The following is a 26,746-nucleotide window of genomic DNA, read 5'->3' as shown; positions in this document are numbered from 1 at the left end:
ATAAAGGCATTTTAATTTTGTTCAAACACTACAGTGTGCTTTGGATTACAGTAACAGTAAAATGCTGGCTAGTGAGTAAAGGTGACATCCCAGCCAACATTTGTATGTGGGGCCCATGTGGGTAGTAAATGGGCTGAAAAATGGGCCCTACATGGGATTGTCCGCGGGTTCCCTAATGACCCAATATCAATTGCCCACATGGATTCCATGCAGGATTACAATGGGTGTTATGTGGGCCCCAACTGGGCAACATACCCAAGACCCATCATGGTCCCGGCTTTAAGTTCTATGTGGGTACTACATGGGGACTACATGGGCTGAAATATGGGTTGTAAGTGGGTTTGTCCACAGTTTCTGTGTTGGCCCCATGCACTAATTTCCCATTAGTGACCCAACTAGGACCCACACAGGTAGACCACATGGGGAGCCCATTTGGGACCAACTTAGTTGACCCAAATGAGCCCCATTTGTGTTGCCCATTCTGAGCCCATGCACTAATTTCCCATTAGTGACCCAACTTAGTTACTTAGCTTACTTAGTTGATCCAACTCTAAAAGATGGCCCCAATCAAGTCCTCCACTGTCATTTTTTTTTTTTGGCAACAACTCGGTACCAATACTACCATCACAGATATGCAAAGTAGAAATACTGGTTCTGCACAACATGAGGCCGCAATAAACTGGGCTTCAAGGACAACATTTTATCACTTTTGAGCTGTGGTTTAACATAAGTAAATGCATGCTTCGTCCTTATAGGCAGTGCATATCAAAGGAATTAGTAAAGAGATGATGCCTGACTTTAGCTGAAAATGTGAGAACATGCTCCAGTTGTACGAAACATACAATGGAACTTTTTTTGGACAACATGCACTACATATTAAACCAAAAATTGACTTTTACTCATAGTTTACACCCATTTTTTTCATTTTACTGCAGCAACAAAGCTTTTATTCTGGAAGCCATTGCCGGAAGTTGTGAGTTTTATTTTGACATGCTTGACGCTGGTACTGCTGCTGGTCCCGTTATGTGCAGCTAGAGAGAAACATCGTTCAGGGATGATAAGAAGACCACGTTCATCAGAAAACCTTTATTAACTTCACCTGCAGGATCTGGAAGATGTTTTTGTTTTGGAAGTGGTGGATGTTCATCGTTTGTCTGGCAGGTAAGAGAGGATGAAGATGAACCCACAGTGTGTGAGTGAAGTGGTGTAACAGGTTGTTTAGTTTAAGTTAGTGGAGTAACGGTAACAACAACCTGTACGGACAAATTAACCATTTAACTTAACTTTTTAAACCCATATTAATGATATTTTTAAGCCGAATGTCAGTTTTTGTTCCTTAGCACACCAAGACCCTTTCTATCCTGCCAAAGCTGCACTGTTTAACACAGTAAAGTATTAAAGTAGGTTAAGTTATAGCTTTTTGCTCTGTGGTCTGGTGTGCTGCAGTGCTGCAGTGATTCAGTCATGTGTGAATGATCCGACCAGAAGCTGTGGGGGTTGTGGATTAGGAGGTCTAACTTCTGACACATTTAACTAGGTCCCTGGGTGAAATGATAGTTAACCACTTAATTTAGTTTGTAGACACAAAATACCTTAAAATAATATTAGAACAATTATTAAACACATAGTAAATGCATGTGGGAAAACTTGATGATCCCAGAAGGGAATTTTCATGGTGAATTTATCTAATAACTAAATATATCTAATATAATAACTCAATATATCTAATATATCTAATGACTAAATCTAATATATCTAATATATCTTATGACTAAATATATATATATATATATATATATATATATATATTTTTTTTTTTTTAACAGTCTCTTCTTCACTATATTCACTTTTTTAATAGTCCTGTATCACAGCTGTTACCCTGCACTGTACTCACTTTTAACAGTTTTCTTCATCTCCTTGTATTTTTATATCTGGTATATTTTTTTGTACTTTATACTTTGCACTATTAACTTTTTTACTGCCTTTTTACAAACATGTTTTGCACTATGGAACTGTGATGCTGGAACTTTCCCTCGGGATCAATAAAGTTACTACCTATCTATCTATCTATCTATCTATCTATCTATCTATCTATCTATCTATCTATAAAATACAAATACAACATGAGCAGTTGCATACTACAGATTATACTACAATATAGGAATACTACAGTAGCATATGGGCTCATGGTTGTGAGTTTGGTAATGGGTTTATTTTAGCACTGCATATCATTTTTAATTAAACAAAAATGCTTTCTTAATGGCACATAACTTGTCTATAATCTCCATTAAAAGCAAAAGCCAGTGTAAAGACAAATCAATGAAACAGCATGCTAACCGATGTTTATCTGTAAAAGGTTTCAGAAGTTTATTCTCCCAGTGTGAATGCAGACAAATCAAGACAGCAATACTTTAATACTACACTCAAATCTCTCAACCATTCTCAACAAGGCTCCTCTGTCCAATATTACAACAGTAACTATCCTTGCCCTCCTCCTACTCCTCCTCCTCCTCCTCTTCCTCCTGCTTTCATTTTCTCCTCTGGAGGTGGCTGCCTCTGAAAACTAATAAAGCCTGGATCCCCCCTTCAGCCTGTGATCTCAGGAAGACCAACCTCCTGGCTTTTTTTATTCCAGTTCTCAGAAGGCAGAGAAATGTTCCCCCTGAGGAATTTATGTTTTAGTCAGCTGGATTCGTCTTGGTCTAACATGCTTCTTTTTTCCCTCAAAATTCACTTCACTCCTGACAAGCTTTTACTGTAGAACCAAATTGGCTTCAGATGATTCACTGAAGCCTTTAAATACATACTTACAGAATACCATTATTCACCACTAAGAAAAATAAAAGCACAAAATGATCACGCAAGGTGTGAATGATAGTATCAAATGGCATTAAATACTAAAACATCACATTTTAAAGTTTTATTTTTTAAATGTAAGCACTACGCAGTGTGAACTGACCTTACAGTAACCTACCTACTGCATCAGCTAACTGGAAGGGGAGATCAGTGGTATTTCTGATTTGCATTCAGATCTGACTGGTGTTTATCGGTTGACGTTTTTCCACCTTGAGAACTGTGCGTTCATGGTGTCTTTAACATTCTTTTGTGTATGAGAACATGGAGGTTACCTGTGGGGTTACCCATAAAGAGACGTATGTGTAGAGTTCAGAAATGTTCAGTTTTTGGTCTGACAGTTTGGGTTTTACTGTACCAGTTATTCTGTTAGTAATAGGGCGGCAACTAATGACTATTTTCTAGGGCTGTCAATTGATTAGAAAAATTAATCGCAATTAATCTCATGATCATCCATAGTAAATCGCAAATTAATCACACATTTTTATCTGTTCAAAATGTACCTTTAAGGGAGATTTGTCAAGTATTTAATACTCTTATCAACATGGGAGTGGGCAAATATGCTTGCTTTATGCAAACGTATGTTTATATTTATTATTGGAAATCAATTAACAACACAAAACAACGACAAATGTTGTCCAGAAACCCTCACAGGTACTGCATTTAACATAAAAAATATGCTCAAATCAAAACATGGCAAACTGCAGCCCAACAGGCAACAACAGCTGTCAGTGTGTCAGTGTGCTGACATGACTATGACTTGCCCCAAACTGCATGTGATTATCATAAAGTGGGCATGTCTGTAAAGGGGAGACTCGTGGATAACCACAGAACCCATTTTCATTCACATATTTTGAGGTCAGAGGTCAAGAGACCACTTTGAAAATGGCCATCATAGTTTTTCCTCGAAAATTTAGCGCAAGTTTGGAGCGTTATTTAGCCTGGCATTAAAAGACCGAAAGTCAAATGTATAGAATTTATAATCATTTACAACAGAGAAAAGCAGCAAATTGTCACATCTGAGAAGGTAAAACCAGCTAATGTTTGGTATTTTTGCCTAGTGAATGACTGAAATACTCAATTATCAAAGTTGTTGTAGACTAATTTTCCATCGATCAAGTAATCACTCAACTGACAAATTGTGTCAGCACCTGTTAGTAACTATGTTTAGGCCTGTGAGTTTTTTTTAATAGAAAAAGTGTCAGTATGTATTCTGTAAAAGCCAAGAACAAATAGTTTTGGTAAACATAACACTGTGTTTGATGTAGCTCGTTGGTATTTTTGATGAAATCTATCAGTGTTTTGAAACCAGGTGAGGGTGTTTAGTTAGGTTCACTCTTAGTAACAGAAACCAAAAACAAAACTCTTTCAACAGGCCTGGTCTGGATTAAGTGGAGCGGCCCCCCTCTCATCCCTCACCTCATCCCTGTTCACTGGTCCAGTTCAGGCTCACCTCCCGCTGCTTAGCCCGGGAAACACACACACACACACACACACACACACACACACACACACACACACACACACAACAGCAGCAGCAGCAGCATGCACAGATGTTTCTGGGTGTGTGTGTGTGGGTGTGTTTTTGTGTGTTGCTATTGAACTACCGAGCTCGAGCTCCTGGTCATCATGTGACCCAGAGTCAACTCCGCTCACAGTCAGATTTCACCGAGCAGAAGCAACTCAAACAGCCTTCTTTTCTTACGCATGTCTTGCCAAATTGCACGATGATTCATTTCATTCCAGCTAAAAGGAAAATAAAAACATGCAAGTATTTGTAGTTAGTGTTCATCCTGACATACTTCTACTTTACCGAATCTCATTTTGGGAAAGGGAGGTGATGCTTTCCATGCTGCAGTGACGGGAACGTGTGATTACTCAGATATTTTTAAAATGAGCCAACAGGGACAGGTGTCTCCTTAAACCTCGACTCAGCTTCTGAATCATTGTGTGCTGCCGTCTGCTCTAGTAGTCTTTAAATCCCCTTCATTACTCATTCCTAGTTATTACTGAAACCTGTTTTGGCTGCCAGATCTGTTGTGTGTTTGCATCAGCCAGAGGTTTTCAAAGTCTGACACTGCCACCCCCAGCAACAACAAAATGGCACCATTAAAAGTATGCCGAATTAGCTATTAGCAGATCCTGTTTGCAATGTACCCATGGATGTCCAGACGACAATCACTGGAGTAGTTTGATACGGAAGAAAATTTAAAAAACTAGATGATTCTCAGGCAAGTTCTGGAGTTCTAAGAAGCATGTTTTTTTCTATGATTTCTAAGCATATTATTTGTGATGGACATCCAGGATAGAGATGTATTGTCAGTGTGATCAGGTCTGAGTCATGAAATAGAACCTAATGAATGTAATGATTGCCGAGACTTGCTTGTTTTTTTTAACCCTTCCTTCTTTCACACTTTACTGACCCTTCTTCATTATCTCCTCATCCTCCCACAGATGTCCTCCCTCCCCGTTGCTCGGGGGTTCATGTGTTTGTGAGAGATGACAAGAGATATGCCGTGCTGTTCCAGTCGGTGGTTCTGCCGTGTCAGTACAACAGCGTGTCCACCCAGATCCCTGTGGTGCAGTGGGTCTACAAGTCGTACTGTCGGGACCGTACGCGCGAATCGTTCAACTTTCCCGACAGCATGAGTGTAGGCCAGGGAGGAGGTGGGCTGACGGGTGGAACCAGAGGAGCCGGTGGAGGGTACGACACGGGGATGACGGCGAGCTACCTCGACTGCGCTGACAGCAGCCGGACGGTCCGAACTGTAGCCTCCATCTCTGGTTCCTCAATCACACTGTCAGAGTACTACAAGAGCAGAGACATCTCCATCATCAACAGTAAGACTTATGTAATACTACTTGCACCTCTGGTTCTGGTTCTCTGATTTCCATGTGTCTTTTCTTTTCAAATCAAAGCAGCCTTGTAGCCAGGCCACCATATTCTGTGCTATAGGCTGAATTTTAGCTCACCAGCTTTTGAAAGAATTGCAGTTTGCAAGTTGTGCTGGAGTGTTATTGAAGCCAAATGATGTGATGGCTGAAACAGCCAGCCAGATATGATCCTGACCGGGCCTAAGGACTTGTGTCTTTTTATCAGAAGCCGAGGGGCGTGGAAAAGCGGCGATATTTGACCACCTGAACACACCCTGCATGCTGTTATTGTCTGGGGCCCAAAGGCTGTTTGCATATACCCAGAAGCATCCCGAGTAAAGCAAAATAAGAAGAAAAGAGAAAATCCAGGCACAGGGCTGCAGGGTCTCTGCAGAAACAGACACCACCACACACTTCTAGTGGGACATAAGTGATGATTGAGAGGGATTATTTTTGTATCAGTCTATACATTGTTTTTAGGAAATTCTTGCATATTATGCCTTTTAAAAAAATAACAAATAACACAAATATAAATGTAGATCAACACTATGAAACCAACTCAAAAACTTTTTCTTAGTTTGAGTTTAAAGCTTTGTTTTTTGGGGTGTCCAGTTTACTTGGTGCATAAAAGAAAAAGCAGCCTCTCTGGTTCTATTGTAACATATTGATCCAAACTAATGTTCTTATTTATTCTGCTGCCAAGTCTGGCAAGTTTTATGAAAGCCATAAATCGGAGCATTGGGCCACCCTTCACACAGATTCCTGATTAAATGCCCAACGTGAAGTCAGAGAGATTCTGCACATGTGAGAGGGTGAGAGAAAAAGGCTTTACTGAAAACTTTCAAAGCTTTCAGAACAATCAAGTTACATAACACAGAAATAATAATAAGTACATACCCGCCCACAACACTTATTTAACAATTCTACAGTTTGGCATGAGGAGAAAAGTATGATGTTAGATGTTAGAGAAGAGGAGGTTGATTCTGAGAGAAGAAAAAGGATAAAACTCCCCATCCATCCAGTCAGAAATTACTGATCAACTGTGTTTTTCAAGTTCAAGTTTCATGTTTCTTTATTCATCATATGCACAACAATACAAACAAAGCAGTCGTTGGCAATGGAAATCTTGAGTCTCAGGTTCCCTTCAACAATGTTCAATTAAAAAATATATGTATAAAAAAGGAAAATCACACATCTAAAATTAAGATAAGAATCAAAGACATGAAATAGTGCAAGTTAAAATACATGGGCTTAAATTAAACATGCATAAATATAAGATAAGTAATGTAAATGTAAAGTTGTGGAAGGCAGTATTTTGAATGGATACACTGAATGTAAACAGGAAGTAGTATGTATATACATGATGAGAAGAGATAAATATATGTACACAGAGCTGTAAACAGGAACGCAGTATGTATAGAGAATAAATAAATAAATACATATATATACACACACACACACATACAGAGGTGTAAACAGTTTGTGAAATAGTAAGTAGAGTATATAGTGCTATGGTGACAGTAAAGGGGTAAAGTGCATGTGAATAAATAGAAACTGGCCAAAATACTGCATTTAAGGCACGTGAAAAAAATAATAATAGATAATAGATTATCATTGTCAAATTTATCTCAATAATAATCTTAAAATGGAATGACACATTCAGATTTAATAAAATAATATAGATTATATAACTGAACTACATTATACATATGATATTCTGACACTGTACCATCGCAGATATACAGTATTGGTATTACACATACGTCGGCTGGTACGGAGCACAAAATTGCAGTACAAAAACACCTGAAAATATGTTTGCTGTATTTTTAAAAAATGTCACCATTACATAGTTTGTCTGCCAGTGAGCAATGACAAGATTATTTTTTCAAATGCTCAGTACATATCTTTTTTAAACTTTCATATATCAATATCAGTATTGGCCTCAGAATTTCAGTATAGGCAGCACTCTGTGTTTAAACTCTGTGTTTCCTGTGTCTTAGAAGCAGAGAGGGGTGCTCCCCCACATGACCATTAGTGTATTAAGTTTTGCTATAATCATTTCTTTTTATCAAGATATTGAGTTAATATTAACAGTTGTATAAATTAGAGCCCCACCTCTCATGTAGTCTCAGAAATAACAATGGTCTGAATATTATCTGTTTGCTATCGGATGTTTCTTGCAATCATGAATGATTAAATGTTTTAAGCATTAATGACATATTGTTACATGTAAAAGAGTCAGACTGTTGGCTCAAAATACCTAAAAACAAACCTGGTATAAAATAAAATGTTAATAATAACATATTGCAGCAGTTTACAACAGATCAACTACAAGAATTAGTTCTCAGTTCAACATTCCCTTACTGTCTTACCATCATGTTGAAGGATCATCTACTGTGCATACATACATGTGTGTATGTATGTGTGTGTTTCGATGGTTGTGTGTGTGTGCTTGTTGAAGACAGAGAGGTAGCCTTGTTAGCAGGCCTCAGATTTATGGAGCTCTAACTCTGGTTAAAGAATCGACCTTCTCTTCACCAGCCAGGAACACAGACAAAAGAGAAATTTTTCACGCTGTCCTCTCATTCATCCTGACCTCTCACTCCTTCCCTCTGATGTACTTCAATGTCCCGCTTTTATTTTCGCTCTCCAGACCTCTCCACATCCCACCATCCACACTCTCACGTCTCTCTGTATGAGGCTTTTTCTTTTCTGTTTTTCAGTCCCACTCCACCTCCTATCGTGAAACAGGTCAGCGCAGCAATGTTGTAAATGGACCAAAAAAAGTGAAAGCTCTACAGTAACTATGTTGCCTTTTATAGACGCCCAGTGATCCAGACTCATGTAATCCTATTCAGTGTCACAGAGAGGCTGGAGTCTGTCCCAGCATGCACTGGGCAGGGGGGCGTTCTGTTAATCACATGGCTAACACAGACCATCCAACACACTGACTTGCACTCATGGTCCACACAGTGGTGTGGTCTGGTCAGCCTGTCTCTCCTCCCCCTTCCTTGGCTAACAGGAAAAGGAAGTGAATTATACAACCCTGTTTCCTGTCCGCTGTATTTACATGTCTGACCCCCTTACAATGGAGTCGGCGGCCCAGTATTGTCTTGTGTGTTGGATTCTCAGGAAAAACTATATTTGAATTGTTTTTAGAGCTTATTCATGTTCAGTGTCATGAAATAGCATTTCAATGGAAATGTTGCTTCCGTAATTGGAAAAATGAAATGTAACTTAGTGCATTTGGAGTGGGAGAACTTGACTGGCCTACATAGATCCCTGACCACTACCGCATACAACACTTTTGGGCAGAGTAGGAATGCCAACCTTATCACCCAACATCAGTGTTGGACCTCACTAATGGGAGCAAATCCCTGCAGCCAGGTTCCAAAATCTTGTGGAAAGTCTTCCCAGAAGAGTAGAGGCTGTTACAGCAGCAGATTAATGCTGTGATTTTGGAACGAGATGTTCGACAATCACATACATGGGTTGCCACATACTTTTTGCCATATAGTGGGTTTTTATGGATACAGTTTGCAGGAATACAAACATTATGATCTTTTTATATCTTATCTTTTTTTAAACATGAAATTTCACATTACACCCATAATATGCATACAACAGAGGGGCAAACTGGCTGAGTTCAGAGATTACTAAAGAATTTTGAATTTAGGGTTAGTGTTTTAACATTTTAATCTGAATCCAATATCAGTTTGCTTATTTAATAATTACAATAATTTAATCATTTCAAACGTCTTAGTGAACCTACCTTTAGTGTTCAACTTTTGAAATTTACTTAAACTATAAATAACTAAAGCTCACAAGATCTAGTTAAAATCTGTAGTTTGAGAAAAGATAAATAGTTTTGAGTGGTAGGCTTATTCATGTTCACAACTTGTAGCTGAAAGTGAGATGAGATAGAACTAAGGCTGTCCCGAATACCATTTTTTGGGCTTCAAAGATTTGGTGAAAAATATTTGAAGGTATTTGAAGCTGCGCGGCTGACATGTTCTTCTGTCTGTCTGTTTCCTTCTCCCCTGTTTCAGTGCCACTGCCACAGTACTGCACACACAACATGAATAATGAAAACGTTTGTGGGATTATTCCTTATTCCATGGGCTATATGGGGATTTATACATTATTATTACATACTTATATATATATATATATATATATATATATATATATAAAAATTAAGCATTCGAATAGTGATTTGGAGGTCAAATACCATGGCAACGGTCGAAGCTTCGAAGCATTCGGTTCAGCCCTAGATGGAACTTATTTCATCCTCAAAGAAGTGTTTGTGCCAAAGATGTTGATTAAATATGTATTTAAGAGGATTTTGTTTCACATCTTTAACCTCTTCCTTTTTCTCATGCAGAGGCAGACCTGCGTCTAGGAGAGGTCAAGTGGGGAGACAGTGGAGTTTACATCTGTAAAGTGGTTATATCTGATGATTTAGAGGGACAGAACGAAGCCTCCGTGGAGCTGCTGGTTCTTGGTAAGCTGCCACTACTTTCCCTACATGAATATTGTGAAGTTTTGGGCCTAAGAGCTTGGTCACACTCGCACCATTCTCTGTGAATATCGCCTCTTTGTCTCCATTAAAATGTGTTTACAGTTTTAGTTTGGCAGGTTGAATGAAACAAATGTTTTATTGAGTCATTGATTCCAGTGGTGTCCCATCACGTAGATCGGGTCCAAAATTCCACACTAACCTGCTATTTAGTACGCTAAAAAGGTATGTGAGATTTTTTCCTATGTACGAAACCTTAGTATGAAACCAATTGTACACAAATTGTATTCTATTTCCGATGAAATATTACAACACTACACTACAGCGGCATAAATATCCCACAAGGCGATGCGGTAGTGACGACAACGTGCATAACGGACGTTGACAGACGGCTCTGTAACATCAATAACGCTTCAGTTTTAACTGTGGACATAATATTTCACTTTGCTGGGTGTAATATATATATTAAATTAATTCAGATTTTGATTCTCACAAACCGTTGTTTTGGTCACAAGAGGTTGGCACGGGTTACCATGGTTACACATCTCCAACCGGCAAGGAGGCTCTCAGGAAGTGACGACGTAAGTTTCTGCTCAGTGCGTCCGAAATGATACATACTACTGTTTATTCACACAAAAGTATGTTGAACAATAGTACACATATTAGAGTATGTAGTACATAGTATGCGATTTCGGACGAAGCCCTTGTTTTGTACAATATTAGACTGGCAGTCTTCACACTGCAGTATCTCTGACCAATCCATTATATCTGTTTAATTATAGACACAAAAACTTGAACTTACTGTAACGTAACATAACTGTTACATAACACAGCCTTTATAAGTTGACCTATTCATCACCGACCGCACAATACAGGCTCATTAATGAGCTGATTTACCACAAACTGTGGCATTTCTTGGGCAGTCTTGCCTAATCTGTATCCATAGCAACTGCATTCACTCACACTGTACGTTACTACATACTAGAAAGTTTTAAACATAGTTACTGCAGAATAGTTATCACTTGTTTGAGTCTTTGACATGACACATCATCCTGTGTGCGTGTGTAGAATCTGTGTGTCCCATGTTGTTAAAGTATCTGCAATGTGTTGTATCTTTACAGTGACAGCGTACTTGTCTGCGTTCGGTTACAAATGTTACCATAGAAACGGCTGAGAGGCTATGTGGCTCTTGGTGCTCTAATTCACTCTGAGGCTGAACTTTTGTTTGGCTGGCACTCAGAGACTCATGTGTATGCACAAAAGACACACAAGTACACACACAAGTAGTACTGGACAATCAGCTTTTACAGTTTAGCAAAGACCTGAGCGTATTCTGTTAAATGATGGGTACGGCCTTGGTACGATAACATGTTACAGATAATGCTACAGGCAGATGAAGATGACGGCATTTTTTTGCATGAGTTCCCCTTTTCAGTTTTTAACCTGGCCTCAGATACCCTAAATCTACCACAGTGCCAACATGTTGTATTTTCGGTCTTGGTGTAGCTAATATGGCATGTGAGGCACTTGTTGTGTTACCATAACAACAGTTGGGGCCACCGCGACTGGCTCGGGGGATCTTTTGTCTTTTTTAGAAAATGGCTTCACAGCAAAGAAGAGAGGGAAGATTTAATGACGTGGAGGAGGGACAGCAGGGCACACAGTGATACAAAAGATGGAGGGTGACACCATGTGAGACACTCGGCTGATTGACTGAGAGCTCAGTGGCTGCTGCCCTCTCTTCTCCCTTTTTACTGACATTGCCCTTTTCCAAGCTCAGCAGCTATTTGCTTAAGGTTACAAAACATTGAAATGTGCATGAGACAGGTAATTTACCATGTGCCAAGTGCTCCTCAATACAAGTTAACCCTTTCATGCATGATATCAATTTTAGTGGACCAATATCCTGAGAACCTTTTTCAAGCATTCAAGATGTATCATTGTATCCGATCAACAGGTATTAGACTTACTGTATGAGGCTGATTCTGATATCATTATTTGGGAGCTTAAAGGGACTATTTGTAACTTTCAGAAATGCGTGTTAACAGCGATACCTGTGGCCGTTAAGTCAACGAAAGTCAGCGTCGGGCTCGCTTTTGCTCGCTCTACATACACATGAACGAGCATCGCTCAAAACAGTGAGACGACACACTTCAACTAAAACCACAATATCACTCTATAATTAAGCTGCTTGGCAGTAATGTTAGCTGACCAGACGAAGGTCTCTCCATGAATCAATGCTGATCCTAGTGTTGGCTTTTCCTGCTTCAGCACCACTGCTTCAGCCTCCGGGGCTGGAATTCATTTTATTATTTAAAAACACTTTCGGTCACTTGTACACAGCTCAACTACAGTATTTGATTTGTAATTTCCTTCCATTTGATTTCCTTTAAATCATGTGTAGAATAAACTTGAAAATATGATCGTCCAGGTTGCATCTTCCGGGGCTGAAGCAGCGAGCAACACCACCGTCTCCGATGGCAGCGGGAGTACCGGCACCCGATCGGAGACGATAACGTTTCTCGCTGCGGAGCTCCGTCACTTCACAAGACACGGAAACCTCTGTTGGTCTGGAGGAGCTGCAGCATTTGTTTCTGCACAAACGTCCGCTGTACATTCACTAGATATTCTCAGATCTAAACTAACTCTTCTGCAGTGTGCAATGTGCGCGCATAAACGTGAGGTGGAGCGAGAACGCGCGCGTTGTGTGAGTGAAGGCAAACAGGCAGAGGAGCGATCTGAACAGCGTAGACACACGCAAGCGCGCATATGCAAGCGCACAATGGACACCGACCCGGTAGATTTATACGTGTCAAAAGTTACAAACAGTCCCGCGCAAAATGTAATTTTGTGCCGCTAGGGGTCTCTCAATTAAAACAATGACAAAAGACAGAGTTTGGTGACATTGTGAAGTAGTGTGGGATCATGTGAGTTGTTGTCTTCACCACCATCGCCGTCATATGAACACGAAAAACTATGACCGAACAAAGAGAACAGGTTATCAAACATATAGTGACCCATGACGGATGAATGGAGCAATAGTTATTGTGTGGTCCATTCATCCATGAATGAGTGAGTTAGTTAAATGATGAACAAAACACACCAACAGTGTAATCCATGAATAAATAGATCAATCAATCGACCTTTTAATGCATCTATCCTGTAATTTTAGAATAAGAAATCTATTAGTAAACATTAAAGCAAGTGAATTTCTGTTCAAAGCAAGGGCTCCAAAATAGGAAAAATAAAAATGGGAAAAAAACAAACATATGAAAAATAAATGTGATGGCATTAACGAGGTCATGTGTAACCTGGACAGAGATTTTAGTGTTGTTTTGAACAAAAATAGATTGATCTGCATGTGTGTTTGTTTTTGAGTATACGCCCTCTCTGTAGAGCTCTACCAGCATATAGGCTCACCTTCCCTTTACAGTTAATTTCCATAGGAGGAGTATACGTGGCAGTGTACAAATACCACCCACCTGGATAACCATATAGGGAAAAACAAGTAAATCCAAAATATGAAAGTAAATCACCAGCCTGCAGGCAAATTCATGTGTGAGTGGGAATTCCACAAGTAAGCTGCCTTCAACTGCTTGAGCGTACGGGAGACAGAAGACAAAAGAACAGATGATTACAAAATTTAGAGGTGCCTTAAATGCAAATTTCAGCTCCTAGTTGTTAGAATTCATGTGGTGATTCAGCTGCTCCTCAATAAAGCTAATAGGTTTCTTTCTGTTTTTAAATCCAGCAAAGAACCTGTTTAGCCTTCCAGAAAGATACTAAGTGAGGTATGTGCACTGTCAGCCAGAGTCAGGCCAAGACAGTCCAGCCTGCTCTGTGTTTCTCCAGTACACTTTCTCCTGCTCTGCACTCCTCTCTGTTATAATCACACAATCATGTAAAACACCAGTATCTGCTCACATTACACTCAATCTCTGGCTTTTTCACTTTTCACAAAGCTTCAATTTTATGTGCACTGCTCTCATGGACATGTGCACCCAAACAAAACACACTCATGCACATTTTTTGTACCCCCTTATCTATCATTCTAATGTTTCATTCAGACATCTGCTGACCTTGTGTGGAGTCCCTTAAAGCTGTGTTAAAATAAAAACAAAGAAACGTAAGGAGAAAGACAAAACACCAGCAAGATACCACGAACAACAATTGGCAGGTGGTGATGGGTTTTAAGGGCTTTTGTTTCTCCTTTCTTTTTCTTAAACACATATTTATGTTTAGAAGTCAATCAATCTCGCCTCCTGCCAAAATGACCAGATCTAAACCCTTGACTTTAAAAAAAAAAATTAAAAAAAATATCCCGGATACGGGAGCTGCCATCTTGAGACTTTGATGTCATTTGAAGCCAGAGTCTGCGCAGTAGTGATCGGGCAGTGGAGCCGTGGTATGGAGGTCACCCGCCCGAACCATCGCGAGCCGAGCACGGCCGCAGCTTGTCAGCGAGAGAGATTCACAGCTGCCAATCATGACGTCTCACCACCTTTCTATGGCATCAAATACCTAATTAAAACCAGAATCAGAAAAATGAACACTTGAACATACATCAGCGTGATAAGGACTACCTAAAATGACAGAAACCATCTTTGGGAAAAATATATTTGATGTGTTCTTTGACTTTTTAGTTTGGCCCATGTCCCATCCGCTAACATGGAGGGGGCGGGCTTTATGACCTATACTGCAGCCAGCCACTAGGGGGCGATCAAGATGTTTTGGCTTCATGTTTGGGGAGCTGTCATGTCGTCCATCTTTATATACAGTCTATGATTTTAACCAAGATAAAATTGTGATTATTTCAACATTTAACAACGACATATCCCGTCAATCTTTGCCATCGCCTCGCTGTCAAAGCCTCATTGGAGCTGTAGTTAAAGGAGTAGTTTGACATTTAGGGAAATATGCCCGTCTTGTCGTAAATATGAGGTTCCCAGCCAAGAAACAGTCTCACACATAGCCCTCCATAAAACCGTTGTTTTTATTTTTTGTTAAGATTTTGTGGTGTTGAAATTGAAGTATCCGTTTCTGTAGTAAATATCTGTAATTTATTTCAAAATATCGACAGAAAACCAGTGTGATGAAAAAACACATTTAGTTATAGAAGCTAACACGAAGGTGGCGTGCGACTTCAGCTTTGTATAGCAACTTTTCTTTAATTGATAAGAGGGTTTTATTTGTCCAATCGGTAGAGACAGATTATTATCAAGAGTATGAATTGACTCATGGTGCTCCAGGTCTACTCTCTTCACTGGCCAGACAACAGAAAGACAGAGACAGAGACATAGTTTCAGGAACAAGATGTTTCTCTGCAGTCCGTTTGCTGGCTCTGGACGTGAGGATTGTTCCCACCTATGGTTTTTGCAGCTCTGCATGTAACATTACTCACAGCTCCTGCCTATTTATCATGTTATCAACATGAGATTGATTCATGTTCCAGCTTGTCTTCTTACCAGACAGATAACCTCACAGCTTTTGATATCAGAAATCAGATGATCAGTTGCTCTGATCTGGAGACTTTCTGGAACAAGACCAGAATGTCCTCAGGTGCATGCTGCTGTTGACCTGCCAACACTCTTTATCCGTACATCTTTCTCTGTTTCTTCCTTCTCTATTCCTGCATGCTGCTGCGACAACTTTCTTTGAATCAATCATTTATATCAACCCCATTCCCTCTCCTCCTCTCCTCCTCCTGTTGTCACCTCTGCTCTGTCTCTCTCCAGGTTTCTCAGGTGGGCCTGAAGATCTCCTGCCAGGCTTTGATTTGAAGATTATGCCAGGTAGGGGCATAATGTATTCTCCCCCCCCTCACCTGGTTCCTTCCATTCATACTAACCCTACTTACTGCTCTAACTATGGGTGTAGGAACCATTTGGATGGTGGTGGTCCTTGAGATGGATTTATGCATAAGAAATTCAGAAAAAGACTGGACTCTGACATTTGATTTTTCATCTGATAAAGAGAGGCGTACAAAAATGTTCCACCATGTTTAATGGTTCCTATGCTAACGGCTCTGATGCTGTCTAACCTATTCCCCTCTCACATCAGTAAGCTTTGACAGAGCTCAGAGACGTTTTAAACCCAACAGTCAGATCCACACCCGTCAGATAATGAGCTGGCCGTCGCTCCCACTACGATGAGCTGTGCTGGAAAACAGCTATTATGGTCATTATAGTTATTTATGGTTGTGGTTAGCATGTCATCCCACCCATCATTTGGACACTACCCAGTAAAAAAAAACACAGTGATCAAGAGGGAGGGAGGTTTGTTTATGTCACTTAACATTCCTGTATTACACATTTAATTATAACAGAGTTTGTGGGGAGGGTGATAAATAATAAAAGAATGGATGAATTGTGTGGAAGTAACTCCCAAAATGAAATGGTATGAGTCACTCAGCCAGAACGGTAAAAGCTTATCGCTGGTGTTAGTGTTGCATTAGTACATGTTGTTGTCCACATCGACTCCCACAGTGCTCTGAAATGTCTACTGTACTGTGTTAGCTACAATCCTGGTGTGTGTGTGTGTGTGTGTAGGGGTCATAATGAGATCACATTACAAGCGAATTTGTTGTCACAGCCAAATCTTCAGTATCTTCCAGAGCAGTGTAAACTGTGCTTTTCCTTCCTGTAGCAAAATCTGGTTTCCTGCGTCTGTGTGTGTGTGTGTGTGTGTGTGTGTGTTTTTAGAGAGACAATGTTGTCTCTGGTTTTACATTGTTAAAGATTTCCTTATCTGCCCTCTCCTTCCCTTTCCTCTGCGTTGTCCCTGTAGACAGATACATGTAGTTTATCTCTTGTACTTACCGTATCACTCACTTCAGCACTCTAATACTCCAACACTGTGTGTAAAATCATCTTGTTTTTTGTTGTATTTTTTTTTCTGATTTGTTTCTTCCTGAGATAAAAAAAACACTCACTTCCTGTAAAACAGGAAAACGTAAATAAAACTCCCAATAATAGAAGATTAGACACATTTTTTCAACAATCCAGCCTTTTCTCCCGTAGTTGATGTCCCATAGCTTTACAGGAAGGATTCCCCACTGTGTTATGTTCCATCCCAACATCCAATACATCACATTAAGGAAGAAATGATACCATTTCATCAGCAGCTTACATGCATTCAGGAAAAAAATATATTAATAACAATTTATGACAATTTATTATTACAGAAATGTACTAAACTAATCACACTCTCAGTCTGTCAGGGATTTCTCTTTTGTCATAAACTTAATGTACAAACACATGTTAACACATCTGCAGCTCCCTTTTTAAATAGTGAAGCTTGAGAGATTGTATAAAGGTTGATTAACAATAAATAATGTTGCTGTTGACATTAAACACAGTAAAGGTTCTCACAACACAAAAATCTGACTTAAATGAATTATTATCCACTACTACCTGTATACCCATTTAACTATGAATTATATCTTTGTTTGTGTTCAACAATGTATTTTGGGACTGTTGTATTCATCAACAGGGTACTCAAAAATCGAACAATTTTATTATGTACTTTGGCATTTTTTTAGTGTACTTTCAATGTAAACATGATACATTCTCAAAATAAGGTTAAAATAGTATACAGTGTGCAATTGTGGTACAGTCAGTGTAAACATGGAGACATACTGTACAGAGGGAAAGCAGGAAAAATGCTTCTAAATTACAGACATAGTAAGTGAAACTCCACCGATAATACACCATTTACATGTCTTGGGGAGTAAGACTGCATATGTTGTATAAAGCCTTTTGTTGCTCCAGAGAGAGCTGCGATGAAATTTGATAAATTGCGATGTCACTTGAGTCAGCGTCAGTTAGAGCTGAAGACTATTAGTTTGAAAATGAAAAAAAAAATTGTTGGTGTGGAGTTTGAAAGAAGTGAGCTTACCAAACGTCTGTAACCTGCTCCTCATTTCTGCTTGAGGCTAACGGCTCGTGGCAAGAGCATAGCACACCCAAATCCCTGACCAAACTGTCAGCAGTAGAGTTGCATCATGGGTAATGTAGGCGCCAAGGAAGAAAAAAGACTATCTCTGGTTCTGCTGCATCAATTGTGATCCTTTCTCTAATGATCTATTGTGAGTTATAGTAGAATACTCTCTAAAGCAAACATTTGTCATTTGTAGTATAGTACAGCACACAGTGATCTGATCAAATCAAACCGTTCCTCTGTCAGTGTGTGTCGGTACTTATCTAAATGCAGGATTCTGTGATGTGTGTATTTGCAGAGTGGGTGTTTGTGTCGGCGGTGGCGCTGGGCAGCGTCTTATTCCTGCTGTTGGTTGGGGTTTGTTGGTGTCAGTGTTGTCCTCACTCCTGCTGCTGCTACGTCAGCTGCTGGTGCTGCCCCGACACGTGCTGCTGTCCAAGACACCGTGAGAATAAACACACACATACACAAAAGTTAACTGTACTGAGAACTGACACTGTTTGAACGTAGTTTTGAAAGTCTGAATGGGATTGTTTGTTGCTTTTGTAGTATATGAGGCAGGTAAGGGTATAAAGACGGGGACCTCCACCCCTCAGATACCCGCCTACCCTCCATACTTTGTCACTGGTGTCCCGACGATGATGCCCATCGCACCCCCTTCTCTGGTGGACAAGATGTCTTCTATTCCCCCTTCGGATGGCAGTCTACTCACAGCAGGTGAGTTTCTCTTTATTAGCGAGTGAATCTGTGTTTTTAGAATTATGGAAAGGCCATATCAAGGCTTTTTTATCTCTTAGCTGATCAAAATCATCTCCAGAGTTTGTTCTTAACTTGGAAAAAAACACCTTTCATATTGCATAATCTACAAGATAAATTAAACTAAAAACTAAATGCTGCCTTTGTATGAGGCATTTAAGTACAGCATTCAAAAACGTTTTATGAGGAATGTAATTGTTTTCTTTCAGTTCCTGTTTTATTTTTTGTATTTGTGCATGTTGTTCTCATGTGACTGCTTGTTAACTATTTTATTCTGCAATTTTGGCCTGAAACAATATTATTTGAATAAAATAGTGAAATAGAAAACAAGCAAAAGCACCAGTGTTGTGCTCAATCCACAATGAGCAAACACACAAAGACAAACAGAAGTTCTCCATGCTGATGGTTGAAGTGTGTATCTGCAGTGCCGATGCATGCTGTAGGGGTTCCCTACCGTGTGCCTTCGCCTCAGGATCAGGACTCTCTCAGGGTGCTACAGTATGTAGAGAAACAACTGGCTCACTTCAACCCTGCCAGATCCACCAGCCACCAGTGTAAGCTTCAGAAACCCATCCTGTGGGTTTACTCTCTGACAATGCTGTCAGCATCTTCTATAGCATGTTGATGCCCTCAGTAGAAAATGCATGCTGCTCTGTCTATACTGTTGGTAGTGTCTTTTAATTCCCTTGAGCTTGTCTTGGCATGCCTCTCTGCACAAGCATGCTGCGTATTGAATTTCCTGTAGTTCAGATGTGCATAGTTGCAGGTGTGCATGCCTACTTACCTGAAACAATATGTCTTCATAATTCTCTCTCCAACACTGTAATTACTTGCAGACCTCGACTCTGACTTTCTTCTTCTGCTGTCTTTGTTATATTTGTTTCACTTCAATTCTGTGCTTCCATAAAAAGGAATTTCAGTTTAATTGATTATTTGTCTGTTCAGTCGTTCTTCATTTATCTATTCCTTCATTTTGACGTGTGCAGCCTGTAGCGTGTCCGAGCTGAGCTCCCTCCACGAGGGAGAAACGGGCTTCCGCCAAACTTACCGAAACGTCCAGAAAAAAGCTCTGCCTGCCATTCCCGACCACGAACCTCAGCCTGAGCCCCAACGCTACCGTGACAACCGCAGCCCAGAGCCACAGCGTCACCGTGACAATCCCCCTTCACCCCAACGATATCGCGATGACCCCGACTCGGAGCCCCGCCGCTGCCAGGAAGAGCCTCTTCCTCCGCGGCGGTACAGCGACGACCCTCCGTCTTCCTCACCGTCACGAAGGCCCGGCCGAAACCAACGGCAACAGAATCACAGCGAGGAGGACAACCGCAACAGGTACAGATACTGTGTGTACTGAAAACAGGTTTCCTGTATACAGTACATGACGTTTAAGCAATCAGCTTACTGGAGAACACTAACTGTATCCAGTTTACTTAAGCAGTGACTTAAGAATGCAAACACAGATTCTGAGTATCTTCATATAGATTAAATAAACACAATACTCACAACCCTCTCTTGCAATCTTTCTCCATGTCACCTCCCTTTCCCTGTGGGTCCTCTCTCGGCCTCGTGTTGTGTTTCGCAGGTGGAACTCTCGTTCAGAACATCTGCATAGAAAGACGTACCGTACCGCCGGACGAACCGTCTCACTGGATGAGCTGGAGGAGTTTGCTGCTTCTTACAAACAGAGAGGAGGAAGAGAGGAAGTGAAAAGGCATGAAAACAGGGGAGACTATGAGATGGAGCTTCAGGAGTTCAGTCGATATCCTTCCTACCGTCATGGTCCACCTCAGCATTATCACAATGATGAAAATGAGCATGGAGACAACAGCGACCACGAAGATCATCCCAGACGAAACAGGAAAAACGAACATGAGATAAGCCCACTTTCTTCACCCACAAAGAGGAGGGGCACTTGGGACAGCGAGCGCCCCGCACCGCCTCCTCCCAGAGTCAGTCCGCCATCAACTTCTTCTCAAGAGAAGGACTACGACGGCACGTTCCTCAACAGCCTGCTGGAGCGAAAGGCTAAGTTGCGAGGGGTCTGCCAGGGGAAGAGTGGGACCCGGGGTGAGGAGGATTCAGACACGCCCTCAAAGAGCAGCTCGAAAAAGAGCAGCGGGGAATCTAGCCGGCTCTGCAGCCGCTCGCCCAGTACCAGGCCCGAGGCAGATTCACTGCCTTACTCAGACACAGAGCGAAGCAGAACTGACAGGCCGTCGCCGCGGCCGCTCCCAGCAAGCACTCGATCCTCTCAACCTCCTGACCATTCCCTTCCCGGTGGCAGAGACGAGCCCAGAGACAAGAACCGGAAAGTGGTGAGTTACATTCAACAGCAGTGAGTAGAGCTCATGTAGCATCTTTTCTAATTTTTGGAAAACTAGTTATTGGTGTGTAATTGATGAAAATGTTAACATAGGCTAACGGCATAGTGTTTAACACTCATGTTGTACTTCCCTGATTTTAAGGGAGTCTGCTAGGGCGTTTCCACCGAAGGAACTTTCCTAAGGGCCCAAGAACCTTTTGAGGAACTAAACCTGCATTGCGACCTGAGGAACCAGGGATTACATTTAGTTCCTTGTGGCAAAAAGTCCAAGTGTCCGGGGTAGAACTTTCTGACAGTTTAGGAACTATATACAGAAAAAATTATATATTTCAAACCTGTAAAAATAAGAGTATGTCAAACTCCTATCCTTATGTCGTCATCCCCATATGGGGTCCCAGTCAAAGAATGTATATTGCCAACAAGTGAAAATCAATTGTTCGTTCCATTGCAACATCAGCGCCCAGCAGCACAGCTACGCTTCCTCCATTTTGGACTGAAAGTGACTATCGGACGCCAGTAAAACGTTCGCCTAAAAAGTGCCATACTAAAGTAAAACAAAATTATTTCTAATCTATTGTCACATTTTACCAAAATAGCCTGTGTTGAGCAATAAAATATTACAAATATAATAAGCATTTTCAGTCCAAAATGGCGGCAGCAGCTATTGCCAAATAAACACCAGAGTTTCGTCTCTTTGCTTTCGTACTCTTTATCCCAGCTCTAACGTTGAGAATCTCTGACTTGCAGTATAAATAAGGATTGTAGGCCTACAGTAAGTGTTGTTGTTGTACTTTTGACAGGTCAGGTTCAGACGCTACTACAATGAAAACTAGGTAGAATACTCTGTTCTGTTTCCAACTACTCTCCTTAACAATCATAACTGGTTGTCTCCTCCCTGAAAAACCTGGGTCAAAAAGGTATTCAACGTCAAAAACTTCCTGCACAAGATACATTAATTCACCAGAACCATCTTCCAGGGGTTTCAAAATCTTCAAATAATTTGAAACACAGTTGAAAAGCATTTTGTCCCAGGTTCACCACAATAACTCTGTTTGGCTAATGTTTACTACCTCATTCTACTGAAAAAGACGTGTTCATATTGTCGTGTAAACTCTGCCGTTGTGTTGATCACTTACACTCTTTTATCCTCACCAGAGCACTCTTCTGAGCCGGGACTCCCTCATCGTCTGACGGACTGAAAGCCACACAGACTGAGCACTAACAGGAGCCGCATGTCAGCTGATGAAGTATGAAATATGCAACTGACCGTGAAAGAACGCTGAATCAGTGAGGAAATGGACAACAGAAACACTTTACCATCGAGACTGTCACTGGGGGTTTCTGCCCGTGACGTCGCTGAATGATGAAGTCATCACTGTTCAGTTTCTGTCACCGGCTGCCTCATATATATCTCAGCTGGACTAACACTGAACTGATGTGGGCTGGGTCTATGACCTGGACTGTCCCTCCCAGCCGGACTCCGTTCGTCTCCTCTCGTCCCTTGACTTGCTTTACGCCTCCAGCACAATGAGTGCATTCATTTCCACTTGATGAGGATTCTGCTTTAAATAAGCACAGTTGTAGAAACAGAGGTGTATGACAACAGCATTATTGTGAAGGACAGACTGTAGCTTCAGCTGAATGACAATACACACTCTGTGTCGTTCAGCAACACATTCAGGGACTAAAGCACCGAATTCACACGGCTTTTGCGAGGAGACTTAACTAAAGCTGGTAGTGTAACCAACATTATCAAATGTTGATATGACGTGTATTTACATAGGGGGTGGACAAAATAATGTTAACACCTCACCTCATGGAAAAGCGGGGCCGGCCCTATAAACGCTCAAGTCTGTTCCTGACTTACACCCCTTCCTAACTGGACGCGATACGAACAAGCGAACATCAGATTATTCCAGTATTTCCCATTGAAGATGCCCTAACCTGCTCCGTGTGTCAGCAAAGAGGCAAAATGTTGCTTGTTTGAAAAAACGCTCGCCCTGGCTCTATTTATGCAAAGTTTTGCGCACCTCCAACCTATTTTCATTGGTCAAAATCAACGCTGACAATATCTGACAGTCAATCAATATCGCGCTCTCTATGTAATAGAAAGCGACATCGCGCTTAGTATATCTGAACAATTTTTCACACTCCATTCGCCAGAGTTCGCTCGGTCGCTGCATTTTAGGAAGAAGTGTAACTGAGTGAGTGATGAAGTTACATCAGTGGTTGGTCGAGTTTCCCTATTGGCCGTTGATCTTTCAAACTGAATAGACTGCGAACAGTCCTCAATTATTGACTCAAACGTAGCTTAACCATGTCATGTGATCTGCTACTTCAGTGCATATTAAGGACAAATATTACTGGGAACACTACAAAAGAATGCAGATGAACATTTGATATCCAGGAATTCACATTATAGACACCGCTGGCTATCCCTGTAACAATTTGGCCACAGCCATGTGCTAGGTTTGACCTGGTCTTGTTCTACTGACAGTGGATCAGTAATATGAAATGTGTCGCTTGTAGTGACTCCGCAGTTCCCCTCAACTATACAGAGCCTTGTAGCGTCTTTCAGCTCATTGATTTGCTTTTGCTGTTTTTGTTCACTCTCTCTGCTCTCATCACCCTGTTTCCAGCAGCAGCAGGAAGCTGTTTTAAGTTTATAAAAAACTCTAAAAACTGACTGTACACTACCTGGTCAGCACCAAACAGCCGACAGACACAGTTAGAGACTAGCTGATTCCCCCAGGAATTGTTGGAAGACCAAAACAGAGCTAAAATGAGAGTGATTATTGGATTTCCATTCATCAGGTGGACACAAATACGACTCCTAATGAATGATATTCATGCTCTGTAACTGCTAGATATCTAAATAAGCAACTGTTTGTTAAAATGTTTGCCATAACAACTTAATATGGTGATATTTTTTTTGTGTGTTTACTGGAGATGTTCCAATACCATTTTTTCTTTCCCGATGCCGATTTAGATACCTGAACTTAAGGTATCGGCAGTTACCGAGTACTGATCCGACCAGTGTGATAAATATAATATCTTTGTTGCTTTTGGGCTATCATTGTCGTTGGAATGCGGTTTCCAACGTTTGCTGCTGCAGTTCATCCTTTTTTCTCCCCTTTGCCTAGGTGAAGTCGTTGTGCTTTTTTTGCGTGATGCGTCTTAAAATGTTTTATAAGATTGCTGGTGTTGAAATTGGGAACACCCCTCAAAACGGAGGCCTTACATACCATACATATTGCCATTTTACTTTTTGGATTTTCCTCCGTGAAATATTGCCAAAAGGCTGACATTTTCCTCACTCTGACTATCGTTACACTCGTTACAGTATATATTGTAAACATTTTTAAAGCAACATAAGACAGAAAGAGAGCTCTGAAGATATTAAATAATGTGTGCCCAAACTGCCGGAGTGCCAATCAGAAATTAAATTAAAAGGTCAATGGGAATCATTTTGAAATTCATGACAACATACAGTATATGCCAAACACAGAAAGCTACACTGACTAAACTAATGAGGCAGACTAATACTGCAGACTGGCCTCTGACCCAGTATGACCCACACTTATTGCAGTGGTGATTATAGGGACTTCTTTATTCATGAAGTAGTAACATTATTTTGTCTCCTCCCTGTTTGTCTGTTCATCTTCTATTAAAACATATTAGAGTTTGAACAAAGTAACTATTTCCTCCCAGAGACTAAAACTTGATGAAATGTTGTAATTCTTTTGTAAACCTTTAAGGTTTTGAACTGCCACTTGCTTTTTAAAAGATGTTTGTACCACATTATGAAGACATTTTTATATGTAAACTGGGCCTATTTATGTGTGTGGAGTGATATGATCGATGTAATCTGTAAATGATTGTTTGTTTAAACTTTCCAGTGTGACTGTGTACATAAGATGAAGTGCCTTTGATTTGATAACTTTAGTTCAGCCTTATCTTATCATTGCTGAGTCAACAGCTAAACCAACACCTTCCTTATCAACAGTCACACACACACACACACACACACACACACACATATATATATATATATATATATACAAAACACACATTAGCCTACTGATTTTGTACTTATTTAATATCTAACATTACACCAAACTCGATATTCCTGTCTCCATGTTGGTTTCCTCGAGAAAAGTCTGTCAGTATTTTACTTTTCTTCCATCGTGTTTTCTGCTGTCTGGTACCAACAAGTGTGTGTGTGTGTGTGTGTGTGTGTGTGTGTGTGTGTGTTGAAGAAAGAGAGAGAGAGAGAGAGATGACTCTTTACTTTTCTGTAAAGGAGACAATGTGTAATTGAGTATGACTCATGTCTTTGTTCATTGTTGTAATCACAGACTGCCTGTCTTTTGTCGCAGTTGTTTTGTCATCCACATAAATAATTTGTTACAACACTTTTCTTCCATAACGTACAATATTTATCTTTTGGCATAAATACATAAATATAAAGACCAAAAGTGTTTATCTCTCCATCGTCGCGGCAAATAAGATGAGCAGAAATAATGAAACCCAGCTTATTGTTCTTTATTTGTAGGATATTTTCAACTAATTAGGTTCAAGATATTATATCGTACGTGCTGTGCATTTATTCAACTACTGTACTTAAGTATAATTCTGATACAGTTGTACTTTACTTGAATATTTAGTGTTTTATGCTACTTTGTACTTCTTTGAGTTAGTTACTAGTTACTTTGTAAATACAGAATTTACACACATAATACATTGTTTTAAATGTAACTACCCAACACTATATAAAGTAATTCAAATTGGCTCCACCTTCAACAACAGCATTAATATTAATAATCAGTAATGTAATACTCCTGGGGCCATTTGCTACAAAATGAGCACTTTTACTTTTGATAAGTTACATTTTAGTAGTATGTCGTCTTCCATCGACGTTCTCATGAGCTTAGAAAATCAATTCAATGAGGTTTAAAAATGTTTATTTAGGTTATATTAAAAAACAAAATTTCAAAATGAACACAATGGAGATAACATGTTTTAACTGGACAGCAAAATCAGCTAATATTATTTCTGTGCTTCTACTTGAGAAAGAACTTGAATGCAGGACTTTTAACGGAGTACTTTCACTTTGTGGTATCGCTTCCCTTCCCCAACTTTAAGATTTGAGTGCTTCTTCAACCACTACAGGGTCGATTAGATAATAAAACACAGCTGGATGAATTCTTGTTTTAACATTCACAGAAAAGGACTCATTCTTTGGTTTTATGTGTTATGTACACTGTCTGTATGTTTGTGATGGGAGGGATCGGTTAAGATGGTGACCACTCGCAGCTCCAGAGTATGTCAGGAATGTTGTTGAGCAACTTCCTCCAGGGTGCCGACAGAGGCATCAGCAGGGAAATATGACATCATCACACACCATACACTAAAATGATTGGGTTTTTGTATGTGCACCAATCAACATTTAGCAAAATCTGAATCAAAATCTGATGACAGTT

At 40.3% G+C, this 26,746-nt stretch overlaps 1 protein-coding gene across 4 annotated transcripts; it reads left to right on the top strand.

Annotated features, from left to right (window-relative positions):
* Positions 1-1,020: 1,020 nt before the first annotated feature.
* On the top strand, positions 1,021-26,486 carry LOC119478867 (immunoglobulin-like domain-containing receptor 2). Of its 4 annotated transcripts, XM_037753884.1 has the most exons (11): positions 1,021-1,161; positions 5,308-5,694; positions 10,112-10,231; positions 15,982-16,038; positions 18,483-18,629; positions 18,734-18,901; positions 19,366-19,494; positions 19,927-20,272; positions 20,523-21,255; positions 22,064-22,096; positions 22,419-26,486. In XM_037753884.1, the coding sequence occupies exons 1-10, from the start codon at positions 1,116-1,118 to the stop codon at positions 22,094-22,096; spliced, it is 2,166 nt and encodes a 721-aa protein (XP_037609812.1). In that variant the 5' UTR covers positions 1,021-1,115; the 3' UTR covers positions 22,419-26,486. The 4 variants fall into 4 exon arrangements, with proteins under 4 accessions (XP_037609812.1, XP_037609803.1, XP_037609820.1 ...); XM_037753875.1 differs by lacking the exon at positions 22,064-22,096; XM_037753892.1 differs by lacking the exons at positions 15,982-16,038; positions 22,064-22,096.
* The last annotated feature ends 260 nt before the right edge of the window (positions 26,487-26,746 follow it).

The sequence above is a fragment of the Sebastes umbrosus genome, chromosome 2 (assembly GCF_015220745.1).
Source record: "Sebastes umbrosus isolate fSebUmb1 chromosome 2, fSebUmb1.pri, whole genome shotgun sequence".
In the NCBI taxonomy this organism is placed as follows: Eukaryota; Metazoa; Chordata; class Actinopteri; order Perciformes; family Sebastidae; genus Sebastes; species Sebastes umbrosus.
Note: the sequence above shows the minus strand (reverse complement) of the source record. Positions and strands in the feature narration are given on the sequence as shown.